This window comes from Scomber scombrus, chromosome 6 (assembly GCF_963691925.1).
Source record: "Scomber scombrus chromosome 6, fScoSco1.1, whole genome shotgun sequence".
Taxonomy (NCBI): Eukaryota; Metazoa; Chordata; class Actinopteri; order Scombriformes; family Scombridae; genus Scomber; species Scomber scombrus.
Window position 1 is genome coordinate 10,586,564 of NC_084975.1, and position 20,534 is coordinate 10,607,097.

At 41.6% G+C, this 20,534-nt stretch overlaps 1 protein-coding gene across 1 annotated transcript in view; it reads right to left on the reverse strand.

The window, feature by feature from the left end:
- Window positions 1–15,768: 15,768 nt before the first annotated feature.
- Window positions 15,769–20,534, reverse strand: part of si:ch211-1e14.1 (UPF0606 protein KIAA1549) — a 33,119-nt gene continuing 28,353 nt past the window's right edge. Inside the window, exons 17-24 of the mRNA XM_062420856.1 lie at window positions 20,249–20,454; window positions 19,934–20,160; window positions 19,656–19,800; window positions 19,173–19,496; window positions 17,703–17,755; window positions 16,828–16,976; window positions 16,347–16,505; window positions 15,769–15,998 (exon numbers count right to left, since the gene is read on the reverse strand). Of these exons, the coding sequence (XP_062276840.1) occupies window positions 15,769–15,998; window positions 16,347–16,505; window positions 16,828–16,976; window positions 17,703–17,755; window positions 19,173–19,496; window positions 19,656–19,800; window positions 19,934–20,160; window positions 20,249–20,454 (1,493 nt within the window). The remainder of the gene's footprint in view (window positions 15,999–16,346; window positions 16,506–16,827; window positions 16,977–17,702; window positions 17,756–19,172; window positions 19,497–19,655; window positions 19,801–19,933; window positions 20,161–20,248; window positions 20,455–20,534) is intronic.

A 20,534-nucleotide genomic window follows, 5' to 3' on the forward strand; every position in this document is an offset into this window, starting at 1 on the left:
TGCTAGCAAGCTCTCTAACAGAATGTGTCTGCAGTAATAGCAACACATTCGATCTCACTCCAATTAGGCATAAGTTATACACTCTGGGGCAGATGTCACTGGTTTTGATGCTTTATTTGTGATCACATTACTCATCACTTATATTTGATCAAACAGTATTGCTACTTTGTGTAGTAGTAGTAGTGCTGTAGCATAATTTAATAGTGTATTTTATATTAGAAAGGAAAGAAAAGAAACAGAAAGGAGACATATAAAATATTTGTTCTCATTCTCTCCCTTTTTCTGTCATGCGCTCACCTCTCCCACTGCTCAGCTCTCCAAATTCTCACACTCCATCTTATCAAACCAGATCTCTGCCCTCCATGGCGGTGGAAAAGAGCAAACACCCAACTATCGTATGCAGCTGTTCAAATATTGTGACATGTGATCTCTAGCTGGCACAAAGAGCTCTTGTAATGAGCGACTGAGACACAAAGACTGGGAGAACAGGGAGCTCATCTCTACGTCCTGACCCCACCTCTCGAACCAAACGCATACACGCACATCCTTGTATTTGATAGATACTGTGACTTTTACCATACTTTTGTAGCACACTAAAAGATGGCCACATATGTAGGACTCCCACACGCATAGGGTCTGCTGCTGTTGCCACTTTACCACCCGCAATCAAGTAAAACAAACATGGAAATCAGCAAATCAGAGGAAAGGCATTATCTACATTTAACACGTGTTAAATAAATTTGACATTGAGTGGTGGTTTTAAGCAGAAATCTTATTAAAAGAACACATAGTCATTGAAATCCTTATCTTATAAAGGAACAAAACTGCTTTTGTTCTGCTGTTTGGCCTGCTTTGTTACTCCTTGACAAGACATACTGAGCGATTTATTCATCACACTGCCAACACTTGTGATTTGTGCGCTTTGTAGCTTCTATCACAACCGTAGATGGGGATCAAACGGACAAAGCCTCAGTCTCTAAGCCCTCCTGACACCTTTTTTTTAAAATCAGACATAATGTCCTTCCTCTCTACAACTGATACTGTGTTCAGATCCGACAGGATTATCCGGGGCTAAATGATTGCAACATTCAGTTTATCTCTGAGAGCAGAATGGGTGGTTAATGTGATCAAGAAATAGTACTACTACAGCTGAATGGACAAAAAAAATCCTTACAGAAACTTACAGAGCAAAAGAATCCAGTGACCTCACAGCAGTGCTGACATGTGATCTCTGGGAGTTTACAGCCATGCTCACAGCTCTAAGAGGCTTTGTTAAGGCACTACAATTCATCCTGAAGAGAACAGACAAGTTTCAATCAAATTTTAAGACAAACCGTCCAGTAGTTATTGAGACATTTTACTCAAAAACATGATGATGGTGCTACGCTACATGTCATAGGATCAAGAAAGTCAAATGGATACATCATCTGGGAACAACAATTGTCTGTAAAACATTTTGTTCCAGTTCATCTGAGATATTTCACTGGACAATTGAAGATTTTGACTTGCTGCTGGGGCTGGATGGAAAGTAAGGGGATCACTAGTTTCATTCTTTGGGCACCATGGGATGTACAAAATTACATGGCAAGCCATCCAATAGTTGCTGAGATATTTCAGTCTGGACCAAAGCCCTGGACCAACTGGCATCCATCCCTAAAGTTAAAAATGCTGCAAAATCATGTCCAATTATCTCCAAAAACTAACTAAAATAAAAAAACAGGAATGTGCAGATGAACACCTCAGTAGATCAGGTATGGGTCTAAAGTCTGAAAGGCCTGGTTGTTAAATAATATGTATTTGGTCAGCAAAGAGCAATGCCCTCAATTTAAAATCAAGGTCAAGGGGAGCTATATGTGACATTTCTACTGAGCTCTCAAGACCTTTGAAAGACCCAAATGTCACTTTTTTCTCCATTATAAACCTGACGGAAGACAAACATGTTCAGCATGAAGATAAATGCTATGTACAACATCTTGGTTTAAAACTATGTGTCAGGATTACAGCATAAACTGCCTGTCTTGGAATCAAGGGAACATATACATTTTTATTGAAACAGCTCTGTTATGTATGCATAATGCAAACAAATGTATCTAATTGTGAAATGAAAAACAGACGGCAGAGAACACCACCCTTCAATTACAGTAAAAGAAGAGAAGAGAAAATCACGTCAGAGTTGAAGTATTCTGATAATCCCAGAGTTGAGGCATGACCTCACTGAAGAGGCCTTGTATGGTGTATGTCATGTCCGCTTTTTCTTTTTGGCCTGATGAGTTTCTGCAGACTTGGCTCCTTATGAGGCACAGAGGTATGAAATAATACTTTGATATGAGGGGCCTCTGGCACATTTGGGTTGCTGTAGTGTTCCTGGATAAACAAATAAAGAACGTGGCTCAGTGAAGCTCTGAAACAAGCATGTTTCTAATGAGAAAAGGCCAATAAAACCCGAAGAGATATTAAATATCTTTGTCAGATCTCTTTTTTCTTTACACTGTCAAAAACATGAAATGATCATGTTCATCAGCCTCACATGAAAGAGGATAGTTCAGAAGATGATTCATATGTACTGATATCAACTTTCAGTGATATATATTCTCATACATCAACCTGTCAAACTGCATTTTTATAACTATGTGTTTAAACTGATAGAAGAGATTTCAACCTTAGATCTAAGCAGTGTTTTACTAAACAATGTTCACTCACTGTTCAATTTGGACTCATTGCAGCACCATAGCAAAGATTTAGCTGGGTGGAGTCATCCTGCATTACATATCCTACACTGAAAGCAGGATACTTTCCAGATGTTGAACAAATGACACAAAAAAGTATGTTTTTTATTCAGAAATTAGCTATCCAGAATTGAAACGGCTTTGATTCAAAATATAAGATGCCTTCTCTTCTAAAACGTATGAACATAAAACAAATTGCGGTTGTGAGTCATTGCAATATTGTCTTGGAGGTCAAGTCATTTGTGTTTTTGAGATACAGGTATTTTAGGTATAAGATATGCACTAGATTGACTCATACTGTGCACTGATATGAAAGAATAGCCATTCAAAAAAACCTGGCACTGAAATCAGATGCAACTAATTGAGGAAACTAAGAGTCAATAGACAGTCATCTTTTTGTCATACGAATTTACCAAAAATACAAATTTAGCACATTTCCCTGGCGGTTCTATTTAACTAATGGCTGAGCTTTTCTGAACCCATGAAGATATGTGTGTGTGTGTTTATATGTGAATCATATTTGGCTTTCAGCTCTCATCCTGACATCAGCCCTGATATGTGACCTCATGTCTTTTTTTCCCTCTCCTTTATTGGCCCTCGTATCATTGAGAAAGGACATAAAGGTTGTTATTATCACCTCTTATCAAAAAACGACTACACTTAAGTAAGAAGAGTGACTCCACTGAGTTGTTTTGATGTTCATTCACGTGTCAGTCTCTGGTTAAACCAAGATTGACAACACTTTTCCCTTTTGCTGAAGGCAAACGGCGGCTACACTGGTATGCAGTTAGACTGAATGCACAAAAACATAATTATAGTGCACATGTCTTGTATACAAACTGGATATCACCCAAAAGAACAACACTCATCTCGGCTGATGCAGGCATCCCATAATTTTCTCATCTAGTGAGGGTGTGGAGCAGCAAGTAGGGTAAATCCTATAGTCAGCTATTTCTGTGGTGTGATTTAACAAGGTTACCGTGGTAACTGTGCACTCTCGGACAGTGGCACTGTCAGTAGCTTGTGTCTGTGTGGCTGTTTTTATGGGAGCTGTGGCCTCATGCGCCTCACTCCGATATAACACATGATACCATGCCTCCTTAACCACTCCGAAGACAAAAAAGTAGCCCAGACAGACAAGCAGAAACAGGTAAAGCTGTAGTGCTGCAGACAGCTACTGTTCATGTAAGTGCTGCAGCCTGAAATGAACCCACTCTCCCCTAACCGAGGAAAAATCCTCTAAAGGCAGGAATAAAACTGAGCCCAACCACACCCAGAGTGCCCAACCACACTCAACAGGACTTTACACAGAATACATCTGGTGCAGAAAAGATTCCCACAATCCATGTGGCATGTTGGCCAGAGCTCAGCCGGTTCAAGGAAGTGCATGTACAGATTGTGAAAATGGGCAGGAACATTATTCTCCACACAATTCCCTCTGCTCTCCCACTGAGGCTTGCTCAGGCTCAGCTCTCTGTCTGTATCTCGGGTGCTGAACCTGCATGAGTGCCCAGCTGGAATCCTCACCCTGTCAGACAGGCTTTCTTTAATCCAGTATTCATCTCTACAGTCTACATTTTTCATAACAGCACTGTCTTTTGCCAAGCTTACGCATGAGTCCACCAGTCCATTGTGTCATTTTAGATGGTTACTAGGTTACACCAGTGTTGTTTAGTGTTGTTGTGATGAAAGAAGGCCAGTCCAAAAATGTACTTTTAAGAAAGAGGGGGACACAAAAATCATATTTAAATTTCATTGATTTGGATAGACTGACACCATAAAGATAAATATTTGGAGATAATTGAATAAAAGAGTGCATTTTTTGATGTTACTCTAAATGTAAGGATATTCTGGCAATATAATTGTGATTGGAGGATATGACTTCTAATTTATTTATGAAATATGATGACTCATGCTAAGTTCCCTCATTGATTGTGTAATGGTGCCTTTAAGTCAGGTCTTATTTATTGTATCTCAAAGTTTGCAAGTTGTGACGTGCGCTGATAACTTCAAAATGTCAGAGCCCATGTAAGTGTAACTTTTCGAATTGTACTTAATTGTCATTGCTGTTCATTAACAAAGAAACAGAAAAGGTTCAATTCAATTCAATTTCTAACATAAACATTCGAAGGCAGCATTAATGATATTCAACTTAGTCAATCACTTATGATCAAATGGGTGTGTCAAAATGTAGTATCATTGGTATGACTAGGATATTATTGCTCAGTGGCTTCCTCAGTGGTTAGTGATATCTATCAGTCTCTGCTTTACTACCGTACAGTGTACTACTACTGAAAATCTGTTTCATAACTCAGTGTTGTCGTGTGAGACGCCATCTGTCCGAAAGTTGATCGAAGTGGGATTGGGAAGAAGAACTGAGGAGACAGCTGCTGTGAAGTCCAGTTTGGACTTCTGTCCCTGTGTGCGTGGAAATGAATCATATGTCCATGTGTGTTGCATTTATTTTTGAACATCTGACCCCGTGTCTGACCCCATGCCAACACCCCCTGCCCTGTGTATGTGTTGAGGCGTGTAACTCTCTCCTTCAGCTCTGCTCAAAGTTCAGAGCTGCCATATCCTGTTTTCTGCCTCTCTGCCCCATAAGCCTCTGATCTTTACTCCCTGCTGACCTACTTCTCACACTTGCACACACGCATTCACACATAATATGTATTGTCACATAAGTGCTTAATGATGTAACACACAGATAGGAATAAACACACAAGCCTAGTAACATATGTTGCTGTATGCTAATACATTAACATACACTACAGACAGCATCTGAAAATAACCAGTGTTGACATGTTGCCACCTCATAAAGTCTTTATGGGATTGTGCTAAAACAGACAACTATTTAGCATTAGCATTCATCTGGAATTGTATTTACATTTTCCTCCTTAACTCTGTTTTGGTCTCCACCAACAGGAAGTAGATTTATCAGAACGTTTTGCTCAAAACAGCTGCCTGTTGTGACTGTTAATGAGGTTGATTAGACTGGTAAAGGTGAGACTGAAGAATAAATGGTAAATTTGTGGACCATAAAATCAAAACAAAGAACTGAAAGACCCTAAAATGTTCTGGAGAGCCGATTGGAACTCTTATATGATCATTCTCTGTGGGTTTGTCACTAATATGCACACATTTTACATTACATTTCTCCATTGTTAATGTAAGATATTGATTAGTGCAGTTTTAATGAGTAGGCCTATATTCTAACGTGAGATATCATTAATTCAGTTTAGCTTGGTTAATTTAGAAACTATGTCCACTGAACACCCCTTTCACCTGCTGAGCATTGCCAACCAAATGACCATCCTAAATAAACAAGAAAAGCCGAATGCAGCAGAAAATTATTTTCATACCATAATTAATTTAACCCAGGTAGCTGATTCTGGCCAGCTGCAGCTGAATGTTGAGTGTGGCTCAGTTTGTTCTGGCATCAAACGTGAGACAGTCATGTGTCACAGTCTGTTTCCTGTTCCAATAGTGTCTCCACACATGTGTTTCCCATACTGCTATAGGGTTAAGGTTTTAGATATAGGTTATGGTAAAGTGTCCCAGACACTGTTTAGAGGTTAGGGTAAAGTTGGGTTGAGGTTAAGCATCTCCGTAGATGACTGGTTGGGATTGGGTCAGAGGTTGGGCTTCGGTCAAAGTCTCCTTTCAGTGTACATTATTATAACTACATAAGGACTATGCCAGGAGCTTCTTTACCTAGTTACCTAGAAGATATCATTTACCAGGGGCACACAGTTTATTTTGCCTGTTCATTTTGTGTACTTGTCAATTATGCTGACAAAGAACTAAAACTTGCCTCAATCTTCACACCACAGTGTCCTCTGACCTCTTTCTCACCAGAGTTCACCCACATCTGAAACAGGTTACTGTGTCGAGGTGTAAACAAAGGACAAGCTGGCAGAGACAACACGTATGACACAATAGCAATGCATTTCTCCAACGGTCATTACTGCGATCTAAACTGCAACAGATGTGTCTTTGTCAATTAAAATCACCAAAGCCTCGGAGACAAATAAACACTCTAACTAGCTTTGGATGTTGTTTTTTCAGTGTTTGTTTACTGACATGCACAATCGTTCTCACACGAGACATTGCAGTTTGTTTGTTTTTTGCTTGTGTGTATTATTGTTCAGTGTCATATGAGAAATGTTTCTGAGGATTTTGTACATTTGAACAGAAACCTGATACAGAGGTCAATGGTGTAATTACATAATCATATGGTGCCAATGTGTTCCCTGTACAGTCTGATGCACATATACTGTAGCTCATAATCAAACATTGGACCATTATTTCTTTAAGTTATTTTTAAACTGAGAAAATGGTCAATTTCTCAATGTGCACTTTCTCATTATAGTACCCATATTGACACTAACTTGTTCCCAACTGTCTCCAGTTATATTATGCTTATTCATTTTTGCCCTTCATCTTAGTTATGTATCGTGGTTGTGTAAAGGTCTTGTTCTCCTTCAGCATGCCCTTAACAAGTGTCAATTCCCAGAGACTAACAGCATTCATCTTTACTTAGAGATGAAAGTAAACCACTTAATTTAAGTTCATTTAGGGGATGAACATTTAACAAGAGTCATGACTGCATTAGAGGGGTCGGACTGTCCTGAGAGTGAGGAGTTCAAGGACATTATTTCAGCTGCAAAATTCTGTAATACTGCAGCTAAAGAAATCAAATGAAATCTATTTCCTCATTCATTTGATCTAATCTATTATTCCATATGTATTTATGTAAATGTATACAAGCTGAAGACTTACAAGGGCTTTGTCTGGAGGGTTAACTCCATTCACTTCACAGAGGTGGTCATGACCACAACTCTGGCTGCTGACGGCCGAAAAAGTCTTTTTTTCTCTATCATGTGACTGCCAGATACCAGAAAGCAACTCCAAAAGACTTGTTCCCAACTTTGATTTGGCTATTAAAACAGACTTGTATGCAAAATCAAACCCACATAGTAGGGATTTCACACAGCAAAGCAGGAGAAAATCCAGGGTCACTTATGTCAGCCAAACAAATCTAAAATAAAATAAAAAAGAAGATAAACGCAGACAAATGAGTAGTGGTGAATTTGGGCTGCAGTCAGAGGAGACAGATCGAGAAAACAAAGGCCAGTCCAAAGATTGACATGGTTCAACCACTTCAGATTTCCCATATTTTACTTCCTTCATTCAGCGGTCCTTTAGCGTGTGCTGAACACAGCACACTGCGTTTCGCTGATGTCTGCTGATGAGGTTAGCTAAACTCAAACTCCCTGCACAAGAGGAACATAAAAGCGATGTTAGCGGAAAACTCTTCAACTGGATGGATTGGTTTTTTAAATGCACACCGACCTGAACTAGTATACTTCAGACAAGAATGAAATGCTCCATTTTGGATGTTTTTTATAAAGAGTGGCAAGATGTCTGAAATGGAAAAGACCGTGACAGATGCTGAGAAAGGTTTGTGTTTCAAAGTGGACTCCCGGTTATGTTCATGATCACATTACCCAATATGGATTTTGGATTCTGTGGGTATCCATAGATGGCATCAGATAAATATGTCATTAAGGAGATTATTTATAGGGACATGTTTAGTCACAGCCTGTTCACATTAGGGCAATAATCATAGTAGTGATACTTTGTGCTTCAAAAGGAAATCTGCCTCCCACAAACTTCCACAAGCAACATTTTTTGGACATGACCTAAAAGACAAATTAGTGATGTGATAAAAACACTGTCCAGTTGAGTTCTGGAGTCAGCAATGATAACAATGAACAACAGTCAGACCAGACAAAACACCCACCTGGAGGGTCCATCTGCTGACTAAAACAAAGCCATTAGAGGAATAATACCTTAACAGGATTATCTGCTGATTATCATCTGGACTGCTCACAACCAAAAACACTAAATCTGAAGCTCTTCAAAAAGGAACATAACAAAAACATAATGTGATGCATTAAAACTTCGACAAACACATGCACTCCCTCCCTTTCTTGTATCATTTTGCTCATGCCCCTGCCTCTCTTGTTTAATCCATCTTTATGGTTTGACAAACATGCAGACACATGCACTTTCTGCCTCTTCTAAACAGCTATCAATATGCAGTTCAGGTGCAGGATAAAGGCAGAATGAACAAGACGTTGTGAGCATGCCTCTCGCTCCCGTCTGTCGGGTTCTGCCAAGGCTGCAATATAATGCTGCTGCTGACTGTCCTGAAAATGTCCAGCGGCTGTAGTTTGCAGGACAGCAGTGCAGAGAGATCCAGTGTCGGCCAACAGGGATTAACGCTGTCAGAGGATCAGCTGCATGCATACCGTGTAGCTTTATAAAGTTGAACAAAATACCTCTTGCCACTAAACTCCATGCAGGATGAAATACATGTTTCTATACGTCATCACCTGTTATTTTGGTTATTTTGGTAGTTTGTGAAGAGAAATATGAAAAGAAAGACAAAACCTTAGATTTCAAAGATGACCTGTCCTTAATTAAGACTGTGATAAGACTATGATCTGGCATTAATTGTGAGTCAGTGTGAATTATAATGCTTTATGAGCTTATGCTGCCCACCACGCCTCTTATCAAGCACAATAAACATGTTTAATGTGTCAACATCTCTCTCTTGGCCGAGGGGACAACAGTTCAGCTGTGGAAGAAGCACGGCAGCAGCTGACAGGCAGGATCAGTGTCTGAAGTCAGAGCAGAGGGCAGCTGTCGAGCAAACGGGCACTCTCTTATGAATGACAGCTATTCACCTCCCCCCTTGAACATCACATGAGCGCTGCCTCCTACTCAGCACAGCAATACCAACAACAATATAACGCTGTGTCTTCTGATACAGTAGAGCCTGGCGGGGAGAGGGAGGCAGGCAGGGAGGGAGGGAGGGAGGGAGGGAGGGAGATGGAGATAACCTGCACCGTGACTTTCAGGGCGGCAACCATCCACCGTGACCACCACCAACCAGAGTTTGTGTAAGCGAGAGTTACCTGATCTGACAGTGCACTGGTGCATTTAAAGCAGCTACTTTTGTTTGTACTTCTAACCTCAGGCATAATATAGTTTTGTGTCATGCAGCAGTAAGTAGGGCAGAACCAGCCACTGGCACCAAAAAAGCAAACACCATATTCTTTCTTTACCCTTCTCTAACCTTCTCTCCACTCTCCCACAGCTTCTTGTTCGCGTGTTATGAAAACAGACGATGCTGGGGGTCCATGCCTCTCCTCCATGGCCTACACACACAAATGTGACCTTATCCTTTAAACGCTTTTGTTTTCTGCACTTCACAACAATTACCTAACTGAGATTAGCTCAGTAATAAAACTCTCACAACCCTTCCTCCCCCTCTTGCTGTGTTTCCTGACGCCAGCGTAGGACAGAGGAATGAGAAAATGACCCAATTACAGAGCTAAGATAACCTGCGCCAGGAGGGCCGGAGGAGAGGGAACAGGGGAGGTGATGATGGGAAAGAGAAGAGGCGTTTAGGCAGAGCGAGGAGCTGCTGTGGCTGGGCTGGATGCGTGTCCACAAGAACAGAGAAGGTATGATGTGATGTGTTTGGGAAATTCATACACACAAGTGAGGCTCTGAAAAGTGAAAACAGTGACATCCTGCGGTGCCAGCAGCAGTGGTTCGTGGGGGGGCCAGTCGACCCAAAGCTTGGATACTGCAGAGTGTGGCAGAAGATGCCTGGCTGCTGCAGTGTCTCTGTGTAGCCAAACCCACCCTGCTGCCATTGATTCATCGGCAGCAGCTCTGATGCTATGTAACAGCGCAGCAGGCAGAGTGTTGCATAATAATAATAAAAAAAGCCATGCTGGTGCTCAAGGAGGGCTAGGACCATGGCAACACCACTGCAACACTGTCACTCGAATCACTTCATCATCATCATCATCATCATCATCGTCATCAGCATCATCATCACACCGCAGGAATGTCTTGTTTCTGACAGGCTGCTGCCCCAGTCTGGAAGAACAACACGTGCTATGCTGGCCAAGTGTACACACAGGCGGTGTAGATACAGCACACACAGGCTTGGAATAGACTGTAATCACCACCCTCAGCCTCTTCCCCTCAGGAGAAAACAAACATATACCTTGGTTACAACAACAAACAGTGGAGAGACTCCCTGTCTGCTCCGGTTGAGAAATTCTTCCTATTGCATCCATAAATTCCTGAGATGTGACTCTCATTTTCAGCCACTGCCGTACCGGACACACACACACACACACACGCACGCACACGCACTCGCACACGCACACGCACACACACACACACACACACACACACAGACACACACACACACACACACACACACACACACACACACACACACACACACACACACACACACACACACACACACACACACACACACGTACAGTCAGAGTGAATGGCAAGCTGACAGCAGTCTACTCACAAGGCTGAATGCTGTGGCTAGATCAGTGAAAAGACAGATATCCTCTTTTCTCGTCTGTCAAAGGAGTTGCCTCACACTCCTGCTCCTCCCTGCTCCTCCTTGTCTTTCACCGGCAGACTAAAAGCGAGAGCGGCTGAAGACAAGAGGGAGATCTGCAGTGCTGGAACTCTGTCAGTATGCTAATGCCTGGATCTGCTCTGCCTCCCCTCTCTGTTTTCTCTCCTCCCTCCCTTCCTCTCGCCCTCCCTCACAGTATTCTCCAAGGTCAGTGGGTAGAACTGCCTACTGGACTCCTCCCTCACCAGGCAATTGCTTCCCTCCTCATACCCTTCTAGCACACCCCTCCTCACCCTCTCCTACAGGCTGGACACCCGGGCAGTAATTACCGTCATGATCCAGATTAACTCCTGGGTGTGCTTTTGTTGTGCTACGCTGGGCTGAGCTGGACTCAGATAGCCAAGCATGGGACGGGACAACACACAGACAGGATTACTTTGCATGTGTGGAGAGGAGGAGGGGGGGGGGGGGGGGTTTGGTTAGACCCCACAAGGAGTGCTAGGGGCAGCCAGCTAAGACAGGACACTTTTAAGCTCTGCAGGAAACAAGAGGGAGAAGAGCTAAAAGCATTAGAAAAAGAAATTAAAATACAAAACTGAAAATAAATCTTTGGAATGCAGAGCTGATGCAGTGTTCCATGTCAGTGATAAATCACTGACATGTAGATTAAAGTGGAAGAATTTATATGAGGGTGAAATAAAGCCTGAAATCAAAGATGATGGTTTGCTTATATTTATGGCCACTGCCACAGACTATAACATGTCTGTGACTACATTGTAATCCTGTGCCTGGAAATGAGTCTGAAGTCTGAGACAGTGTCAGAGAGTAGATCAGGGTTAAATAGCTTAGAAGACCCAGGATATCAGACACAAGGGGACAAAGAAAATGATCGACTGTCAATCGTTTTTAACTTTTTAACTTGACGCTAGATTATTCACTCATATTCAAGTGCCATATAAAAAGCAAACACATACTGTATGCACACAGTAGGTTTTCATGAGTAGAGTGTTTGCTGTCTAATACTTGCTGACCTGTGCGGTCCAGCCCCTGCACAGTGACTTCAAGAGATTTGCTGAGTGTTTAGCTGCATCACTCAGTGGCTTTAGATCCTGTGATGGGATTAAAGTGAAGAAGCGTCTGATGGGATGAGACAGAACTCAATACATGCGCAAAAGAAATGCACCTTCACCGCAAGGGGAAGTACTCACAACAAACCTGCAGCCAATCCCTTTGATTAACACTAAAGTGAGTTACATCTGATTTAATTCTATACTTAATTTAGGTGAAATGCCCCTTTATTTTAGAGTGCAGGTGCAGTTTTGACTGCTTTACTCATGCTGATTTTCATTTTCGTTGTATTATATTGCCTACTTAGTATTCCTATCTTTTTTTTTCACTCTTGCCCATGAAAAGAAGTCAAAATGACAACCACTCTTTAGTCGAAGCATCGCTGATTAACATGGAAGCATTCATCCTCCACAAACACTGCTTCCAGAAATATTACATAACCATACACACACCCCCTCATAAATTAAACAAATGATCCTAATTCCTTCCTTTAGAAGTGAAACCTCAGGAACATCCTTGTGAATCGGTTACATCATCTGCAGCAAGGGAGCAGCAGCCTTTGTTGTGAATAAATGCTTTTTTGGTTTCCTTGTGATAAGCTGACACCTTGTGGTGGTTTATGGTAAGTACAACACCTGCAAACGTGTTTGATATTAGATGAATTACATGAAATTATGCAGCTTGAGACTGTTTTGGCTTTGAAATCAAAACAGAAAATTACAAATAATATAGTCTAATATCTAGGATGCAGTTATGTAATAGTGATAATGTGTGGGAACCTTAAAGAGAATTGGTCCTAACATTTAAAAAAAAGGTGTCGACACTTCAAATCTAAGCCAGACTCATGCTTAAGAATTTAAAATCTGAAGACGCAATGAGTGACAGCTTCATTTGTATTTCAAGAATTGTGGAAGAGCATGCGCGAAAAAACAAACAAAACAAATACAACAAACACCTTAACATGCAACAGGACTCAAATGTAAAAGTTGGGCCAGCCAATAGATCATTTTCACAAAATACAAGACACAGAAAAAGCTGAAACACAATGGACAAAAATATATATATATAAGAAAGCAACTGAAGATGAACAAAAGCGAATGGGCTGTTGTTACAGTACAGAACCAGCAGATGGAGGCATACAGTGTGAGATTGGTAACAAAAACAGAAATAGAGATGAAATGGACAAGACCCCATACAATGTTTGATCACTGTTACCTGGACGTTGTTTCGTTTGAGCTCTGAAAAGCACCGACAGTTCAACAGCCAACAGCTGTGAGTAATTAGGCTGATGATGTCATATGCACTTTATCTGTTCAGGTCAGTCCAAAAGGCACTTCTTTACATGGTCAAAACAAGGCGAGGGAAGTAAATGTCACAGTTTCGGCTCACTGCCCAAACACTTCAGCTGTTGTTTGTGTGGGAAAGATTTTTAATCCACTACTTTATACTGGTATACACTCCACTAACATATAATCAGGCCCTGCTTTTAAAATCCATAATTTTCCCCTTTATTTTTATTTAAATAAAATATCACTTCAGGCCCCAAAAATATTACAACATATCAGGTGGAGGGTCACATAAAAAACAAAGGAACCCAGAATGATTTCCGACCAGTTTGATGACTAAGAGACATTTAAGTTGAACATAATCACATGAGGCAAGTTAAATCCAAAGAAATTGAAAAAGCACATAAGCATGACTGGTCGAAGTAAACGTTAAATGATGAACAAATACAGTACACTTTTTTTCTTCCCCCTCCTGTGCGAACAAAAAGGCAAAGCAAACTTAGCAAAAATACTGCATGAAAACAGAGATGGTGATTCAGTATACAGTCAATGCATGTTAATGTTAAACACAATACTGGTCTCCATGACTTAGGGCTGGGTGATTTATCGAAAAATAATCGAAACCGACATTTAGAAACTCTAATCGACTTAATCTTGCTCATGTCAGTTAATCGTGGTGTTCACTGTTGCCATGACAGTAAAGGTTGCATATCTTTAAAGAATTTGAAAACTTGTCTCCAGTGATCATTTTAACCCAAACCATGATCTTTTCATAGTTCTAATCAAGTAAACTAGACATTAACCACAGCGTCACACCTTAAAACATCATTATTTTCACTCCCTAAAGATAAATATCACAAAATATCGTGTGAGGGCAGCAGTGTAAAATACAAAACAAAAGAAACTGTGAAAACACACCGTCATAATTGCTTATCAAGGGTGGAGATAATCGTTCATTAATCGTAATCGAGGTTAAATTTTCAATTAATCGTGATTTTGATTTTTGCCATAATCGCCCAGCCCTACCATGACTTCTTCCTCTTTAACACTTCATCCACACTATCTTTGTTACTGATTTGTCCTTTAAGAATATCTTTTTTCATAGACCTGAGCTGTACCTAGTAGTCTGCATACAGTGCATCAAATCACAACCAAATGCTGAGTACATGGCGTATGCCAGAAATTGTCAAGTACATACTGTTGTTCTTTATTCATTATTTCTAACACATTTGTGCCTGCATCTTTAACACTGCTGCCTTGAGTTGTCTTTGTAAGATTAATGTGATTTCAAGGCCATTTTTCTTGTTTGTCTAGCTGTCTGTTAGCTACTAAAATATATAAATTAAAAAAACAAGGTAAAAGACGGGACTTCAAAGCAAGGTGTCCACAAAATAAACAAGTCTTAAGGTCGAAAAAAGTATCAACTCTGACTAACGCTGTGCTACTGCAGTAAGTAAGGAAAGAATAGGTAGTGTTAATGAGAGTTAATAGTCTCTATGTTATGCCCCTTTGTGTCTACACTCTGAACTGGCTCGCTGGCTGTGAACTGTGACCCTGCTGTAGGTTCGTACAGCAGATCGGGTCACGTGAATAAACATCACAGTGTCAAGGCAAAGCATGGCTCATCATGGCAGAAAAAACATGAAGTAGCACCTGATGGTGGTCTGGAGGTTAAAGGCGTGCGTTGGAGTGTGGTAGTTTTAAGCGATTCCTTTAACTGACTGTGAATGTGTCTTAGCGAGTGTTTCTGTTTAGTGAAGGCAGCATGAGAATGGAACACTGAATACTGAGTCCAAAGAAATGCAGCAAAATCTCAAATAAGTCCAAAGTGTAGATCCACAATGGCCAGAGCTCGGCATGATCCTTCCCTGATCCACAGGACAGAAACACGTCCATTCATCTCATCTTAGGTCCAGCATACTGTTCATATTCTTCGTTTCATAACACTGTCTCTGATGTGGGATACTGCAGTTGATCTGATTCTGTACTCTCTGAATAGTCCAGGGGCTCTGTCAACCGTCCTGTCATTCAGTTCTTCAAAATAGCCGCCATTTCAGACAGAAACCTCAATTAGCCGCTGCTTTGTGTCAGTTTTTAGCAGGACTATTTCTCTGCTGTACACCCCCAGGGACTTCCATGGGAAGCATTGTCAGATTAGGCGAAAGCAGGCGAGCGGGGTCAGTGGCATGACTGGTAAAAACTACAGACTGGAGCTTCAGCTGTGATAGCTGGACACAGCTGCCTGTTTCTGGGAGAGACGCAACAGCTCCTCCCTGATGGCCTTGATCAGGGAGGCAGAGGAATGGGTGGGGGGGGCCGTATCCATGGGTGGTGGGGCTGCTAGATAGCCCACCCCAGTGTCTAGGTGGGCAGGGGGCGCAGAGGGCTCCCTGATAACACTTCTGGGCATCTGGAAGATAGAGGGGGACGAGTAGTCAGGACAGTCTAGGAACTCAGGGCAGGAAGGATGGTAAAAGAGAAAAAAGAGGGAGAGGAGGTGGAAAAAATGAAGAAAACAGGAAAAGAGAGAAAAGAATATCAAGAAACAGAAGTAGAGAGTGGAAGAAAGCTAGAAGAAATTTTAAGAACTCCATGGTCCTATCATAAAACTAATCATACAGTATGTTATTAGAATCACTTCATTGTTCCTTTTAGTCTTAATAATAACACAAATGTAGAATATCATCAAAAAAAAAATTAATTCAAATTAAATCTACACTTTACAAGTTGATTTATTTTCAATTGATAAAAGATTGAAAACAATAAATTAAATCTGTGATTTAGGAGATTCACTCACTGCATCTTTTTCAGATTCTGCCCTGGCGAAATTGTCATCATGGTAGTTGTTCCAGACAATGCCTCCATTCTGGCCTGGAGGAGCCCTGACCCCCGCTGGGTAACCATTCATCCGGCTGGACAAGCCCACCTGTGTAAGATGATGGAACTGGGCACCTACACACACGCACACATACACAATCACATCAGACATACAGTCCCCCTCTAATATACTTTGATGCAATCACTGTCCATCTCTCTGCTCACTGCACTCTATATGCTAAATGCCAGAATCCATTTCTATTAGAGTGAGTCACATGACAGCTGTAGCATTGCGCCAGCTACATTTAATTTAAGAGACAGACTAGGTTCTTTTGGTTTGACAGTATTAAGACAATAACAAAAATGTATGAGTGGAAATTTAATAATGAGAGGCAGTGCAACAGTCTGAATCTACAAGTTTATTGCTCTATAATGCTTTGCTGTGTTCCACTTCTACCTGTAGTGCCCCCTACTGGTCGCGGTCTAGCAGATGAGGGCAGCTCATCAGCGTACAGGCCCCTGCTGGAGTACAGGCTGTCTGGCTGGAGCTGCTCAGCGTGCCCTGCTGTTTCTCCTGGTGGCAGGTAGCTCGATCCAATGCCCTGCCTAAAAAACACACAGATAATTGGGCTTTCCCTTCACATTTCATGGAAAATAATGTAGATTTTGGCAAATAAGCTTGAATTCTTCTCAGTTCCAGTCTCGGCACCTATGTCTCGACACCGACCTCAAATATGTGAAACATGCTGGTCCAGCTCATATCAGCACATAATGGTAAATTAAAATCAATCTCATGTACTTCATAAATCTTAATGTTTCATAATCTACAACCACAAAGTACACACAACAAAGCAGTTGACAGCTGCTGATATTTCAATTCCACTGTGCTCACATATCTGGTGCTGATAAGCTGTATGACCACAAATACATCACTCGGGTTTCATTTGGCTGCTCTGCTCTCTAGAAAATTAATGTAAATGACATGAAAAAAGCTGCTTACATTTTTGGCACTACGCCTGCACAGCGTGTGTAAAGTGTGTTATGACATGAAAGTGTGTGTGTGTGTGCTCTTAGGTCTTTTTGGAGCCAGTTAAGAGACCACTGCCTGCACCTGATCCATTAAAACAATAAAATAAAGATGAATCTTCTTTAAGTATTCATGAGGTCAAACTCACAGGATGCACCTAAAGGAAAACATTGCCCGCTGGTGAAGTGGTGGAAATCAGGTTGTGCAAATCAATAAGATACAATTCTAGTGTAGGCAGAGTCAAATAAACACAATATTTATGATCTCTACACAAATACTCAATTTTCATTGACTGTTCTACTAACCTTGGTATGAGGCTTTGGACTGCAGGCGGGGACATGCTCAGCTCAGTGAACCTCTGGGGGACACAAAGAGTAAAACAATGATGACAGGAAACTTAACTATAGCAGACACTGTTTGCATTTATGATTCTCAGGTATAATCAAACTATAAATATGATATGACACAGCTTTCATACTGTATCAAGATATAATACAAATACTGATAATTCTTGTCTAAGCAAAGCTTTCCTGTGCCTCTTACTATTTTCAGTACATTTGAGCAGTGGGGTTAACTTTATGTAGTAAACACTGCTGTTTTTACCAAGCAAGGTTTTGTTGGATATCCTGCTTTTTTACAGCTGACCTTTCATGGCGCATTAAAGCACTGAACCTGCAAAAGCAGAACCAGCAAATGGCTTTTTATTGCTCCTCTGTTCACTCTTGAGTCTCTATATTTTTCACCTGAGGCGAACATTGGTGTTGAACCTTTTAGGAACAGTGTAGTGAATACTTTTTGATAGCTGTAAAATGCATTTAATTATGGATTTCAGGGGATGTAAGCGAGAAGTTCAATTACTATAGTGGATAAGTGGATATCCTGTAGACAAGATAGGAAAAGTTTTTTTTGTATTAAGCTCAACATATTTTTTAAAAAACACTATACTTTTAGTTTTGCTGATTGTTTTAAAGGTCATAATGTGTAGATGTCACTGCTGGTGTAATCTGAGTGATAAAGGCCAAATATCTCTGCTGTGTGCCTTTACTGCTGTGTGATGCTCTGCTGTCTTGAAACAACTCCTAATTTTCTTATATAATACACATGGGCACTGAAAGCTTTGTTTGATTTTAGCTCAGCTTTCAACATTATTAAATATACAACATACAGCCTCTGTGTTACAAAGTGAATTTCTTTGTAGGATGCCGTTTTAAAGAGACCTCCCATCAATAAGAAGCATAATGTAGAAACATAAAAAAGGGCTGCATACACTGAGCTTATTATTCCGGCAGCCTTCTGAGCGGTTATATATGACTGTACCTTCTTTGAAACCAGCCTACGCTAACAGCAGCTAATGCAGATCAAGCATATGCAGGGTCCATTACTGCAGAGTCTTAGGAGTTGTAGATAGCTGACGGGGGTTGTAAGGTCGCAGCTACATGGGGGCGACAGATGGAGGAATACTTAACTGATTAGTTTGCTAAGAGGACACGATTAAACCTGAAACTATACGCTTCATGCTGGGAATGAGGTGAAAAAACCTCATGAAAGGGAAACAGAGAGTGAATACAAAGGATTTTACATGTCTGTAGTTTTGGTCATTAAAAATTTAAACAGGGGAGCCTGAGCTTCTTTGTCTTCAGGTTTGTCCACAGATTAGAGAAAGGAAGAGGCACCTTGACCAGACAGCTTACAGGAAGCTTAGATGCCACACAGAACAATTTGTTGCCAAAAATACTATGCTGCTCAGCTCCACGGGCCGAGAGTTGGCTACTTACACCAGGGAAAGGGCTAAGACCTGGATAGGAGGGACCCCAAGGTCTGGGCCCACGGGCCGGAGGGCTGGTGCTAGGGGGGTTGGTGTTGACCCCTGGGAGAGTGATCCCTGCTGTGCTGCCCTGAGAGGTGGGCGACACGAGGGCGAAGGCGTCGTCCAGCAGGGAGTGCATCTGCTGCCGAGCCTCTTCAATGGAGGGCTGTGGGGGCATGTAGGGGGGTGGGGGAGGGGCATGACCTGGGGGAGAGGAAGCGGGACCCAGGAAGACGTCATCGGTGGGGGAGGGGCTCCCGTGAGGGGATCCTGGGCCTTGGTCAGGGTCCGACTGGAGTAAACACAACGACAAAAAATTTAGGTTTTTCCCAAAATGAATAAAATGTTACTTTTATTAAACTGTCAATGAATCTGAATCTCTTTGGCGATTTTTTCATATTAATTCATATGAAAGATTGTACAAACACTATGTCAGCCCTGTACTACTTACCACGTAGGCCACATTGTTGACCCCAGGGCACTTTCTGTAAGCTGCATCAGTGTCATCAGTGATGAGGTGGTCTTTGTCTGCATCCATCAGGCCTCCATTCAACTGATCCTTCATCCTTTGTTTGGGAGAGCGCCTCCCTCGACCACTGAGAAAAAAACTATTTTTGACATTGTTTCATAGCATTACCAGAAAAGCACAGCTATACAACAGATCAAGCCAGGTCAACTTGTGCACCACAAAACCAAAGAAGTGCATTGAGCCAAAATATGAGTCCTAACCTTTTCTTGGACTCCATGAAGATGGAGGGCATCTGTGCATTTGGGTCCAGGATCTTATCAATCTGTATCTGTGCTTTGTGATAGATGCGATCCTGGTCTTTGGGGTCTGCGATGCCACTCATGTCATCCATCGCGGGGAAGTCGTAATGGCCCTTCCTCTTGGCACGCAGACGTATCTTGTTGCGATGGTGCTCAATCTCTGATTTGTGCCTTAGTGCAACTTGGATCTGAGGAGAAAACACCAAATAAAAATATGAAGGAGTTACTTACTTTAGACTGATCAATTTGCTAAAGTGAACAGTCAGAAGGGCAAACCTCTTTGTTAATTTGGTTGGTGTCGGTCAGTTTGCCATTGACTGTGGGGCTGTGCAGTGGTGGGACAGGCATGGGCTGCATGGCAATAAGCTGGATTTTGTTGGGGAGTCTCCTGCTCGCGTCTGTGGCACGAGACATCCGATCGACATGTTCAAAGATGGAGGCTGAGGACAGCTGCTCGAGTGTGCCGTTCATAGGTGGAGGACCTGAGACAGAAAGCAAGAAAGTAGCAAAACAGATATCATAATGCAGTCAGAACAGTGCAAGTTTTAAATGGTAATGTTGA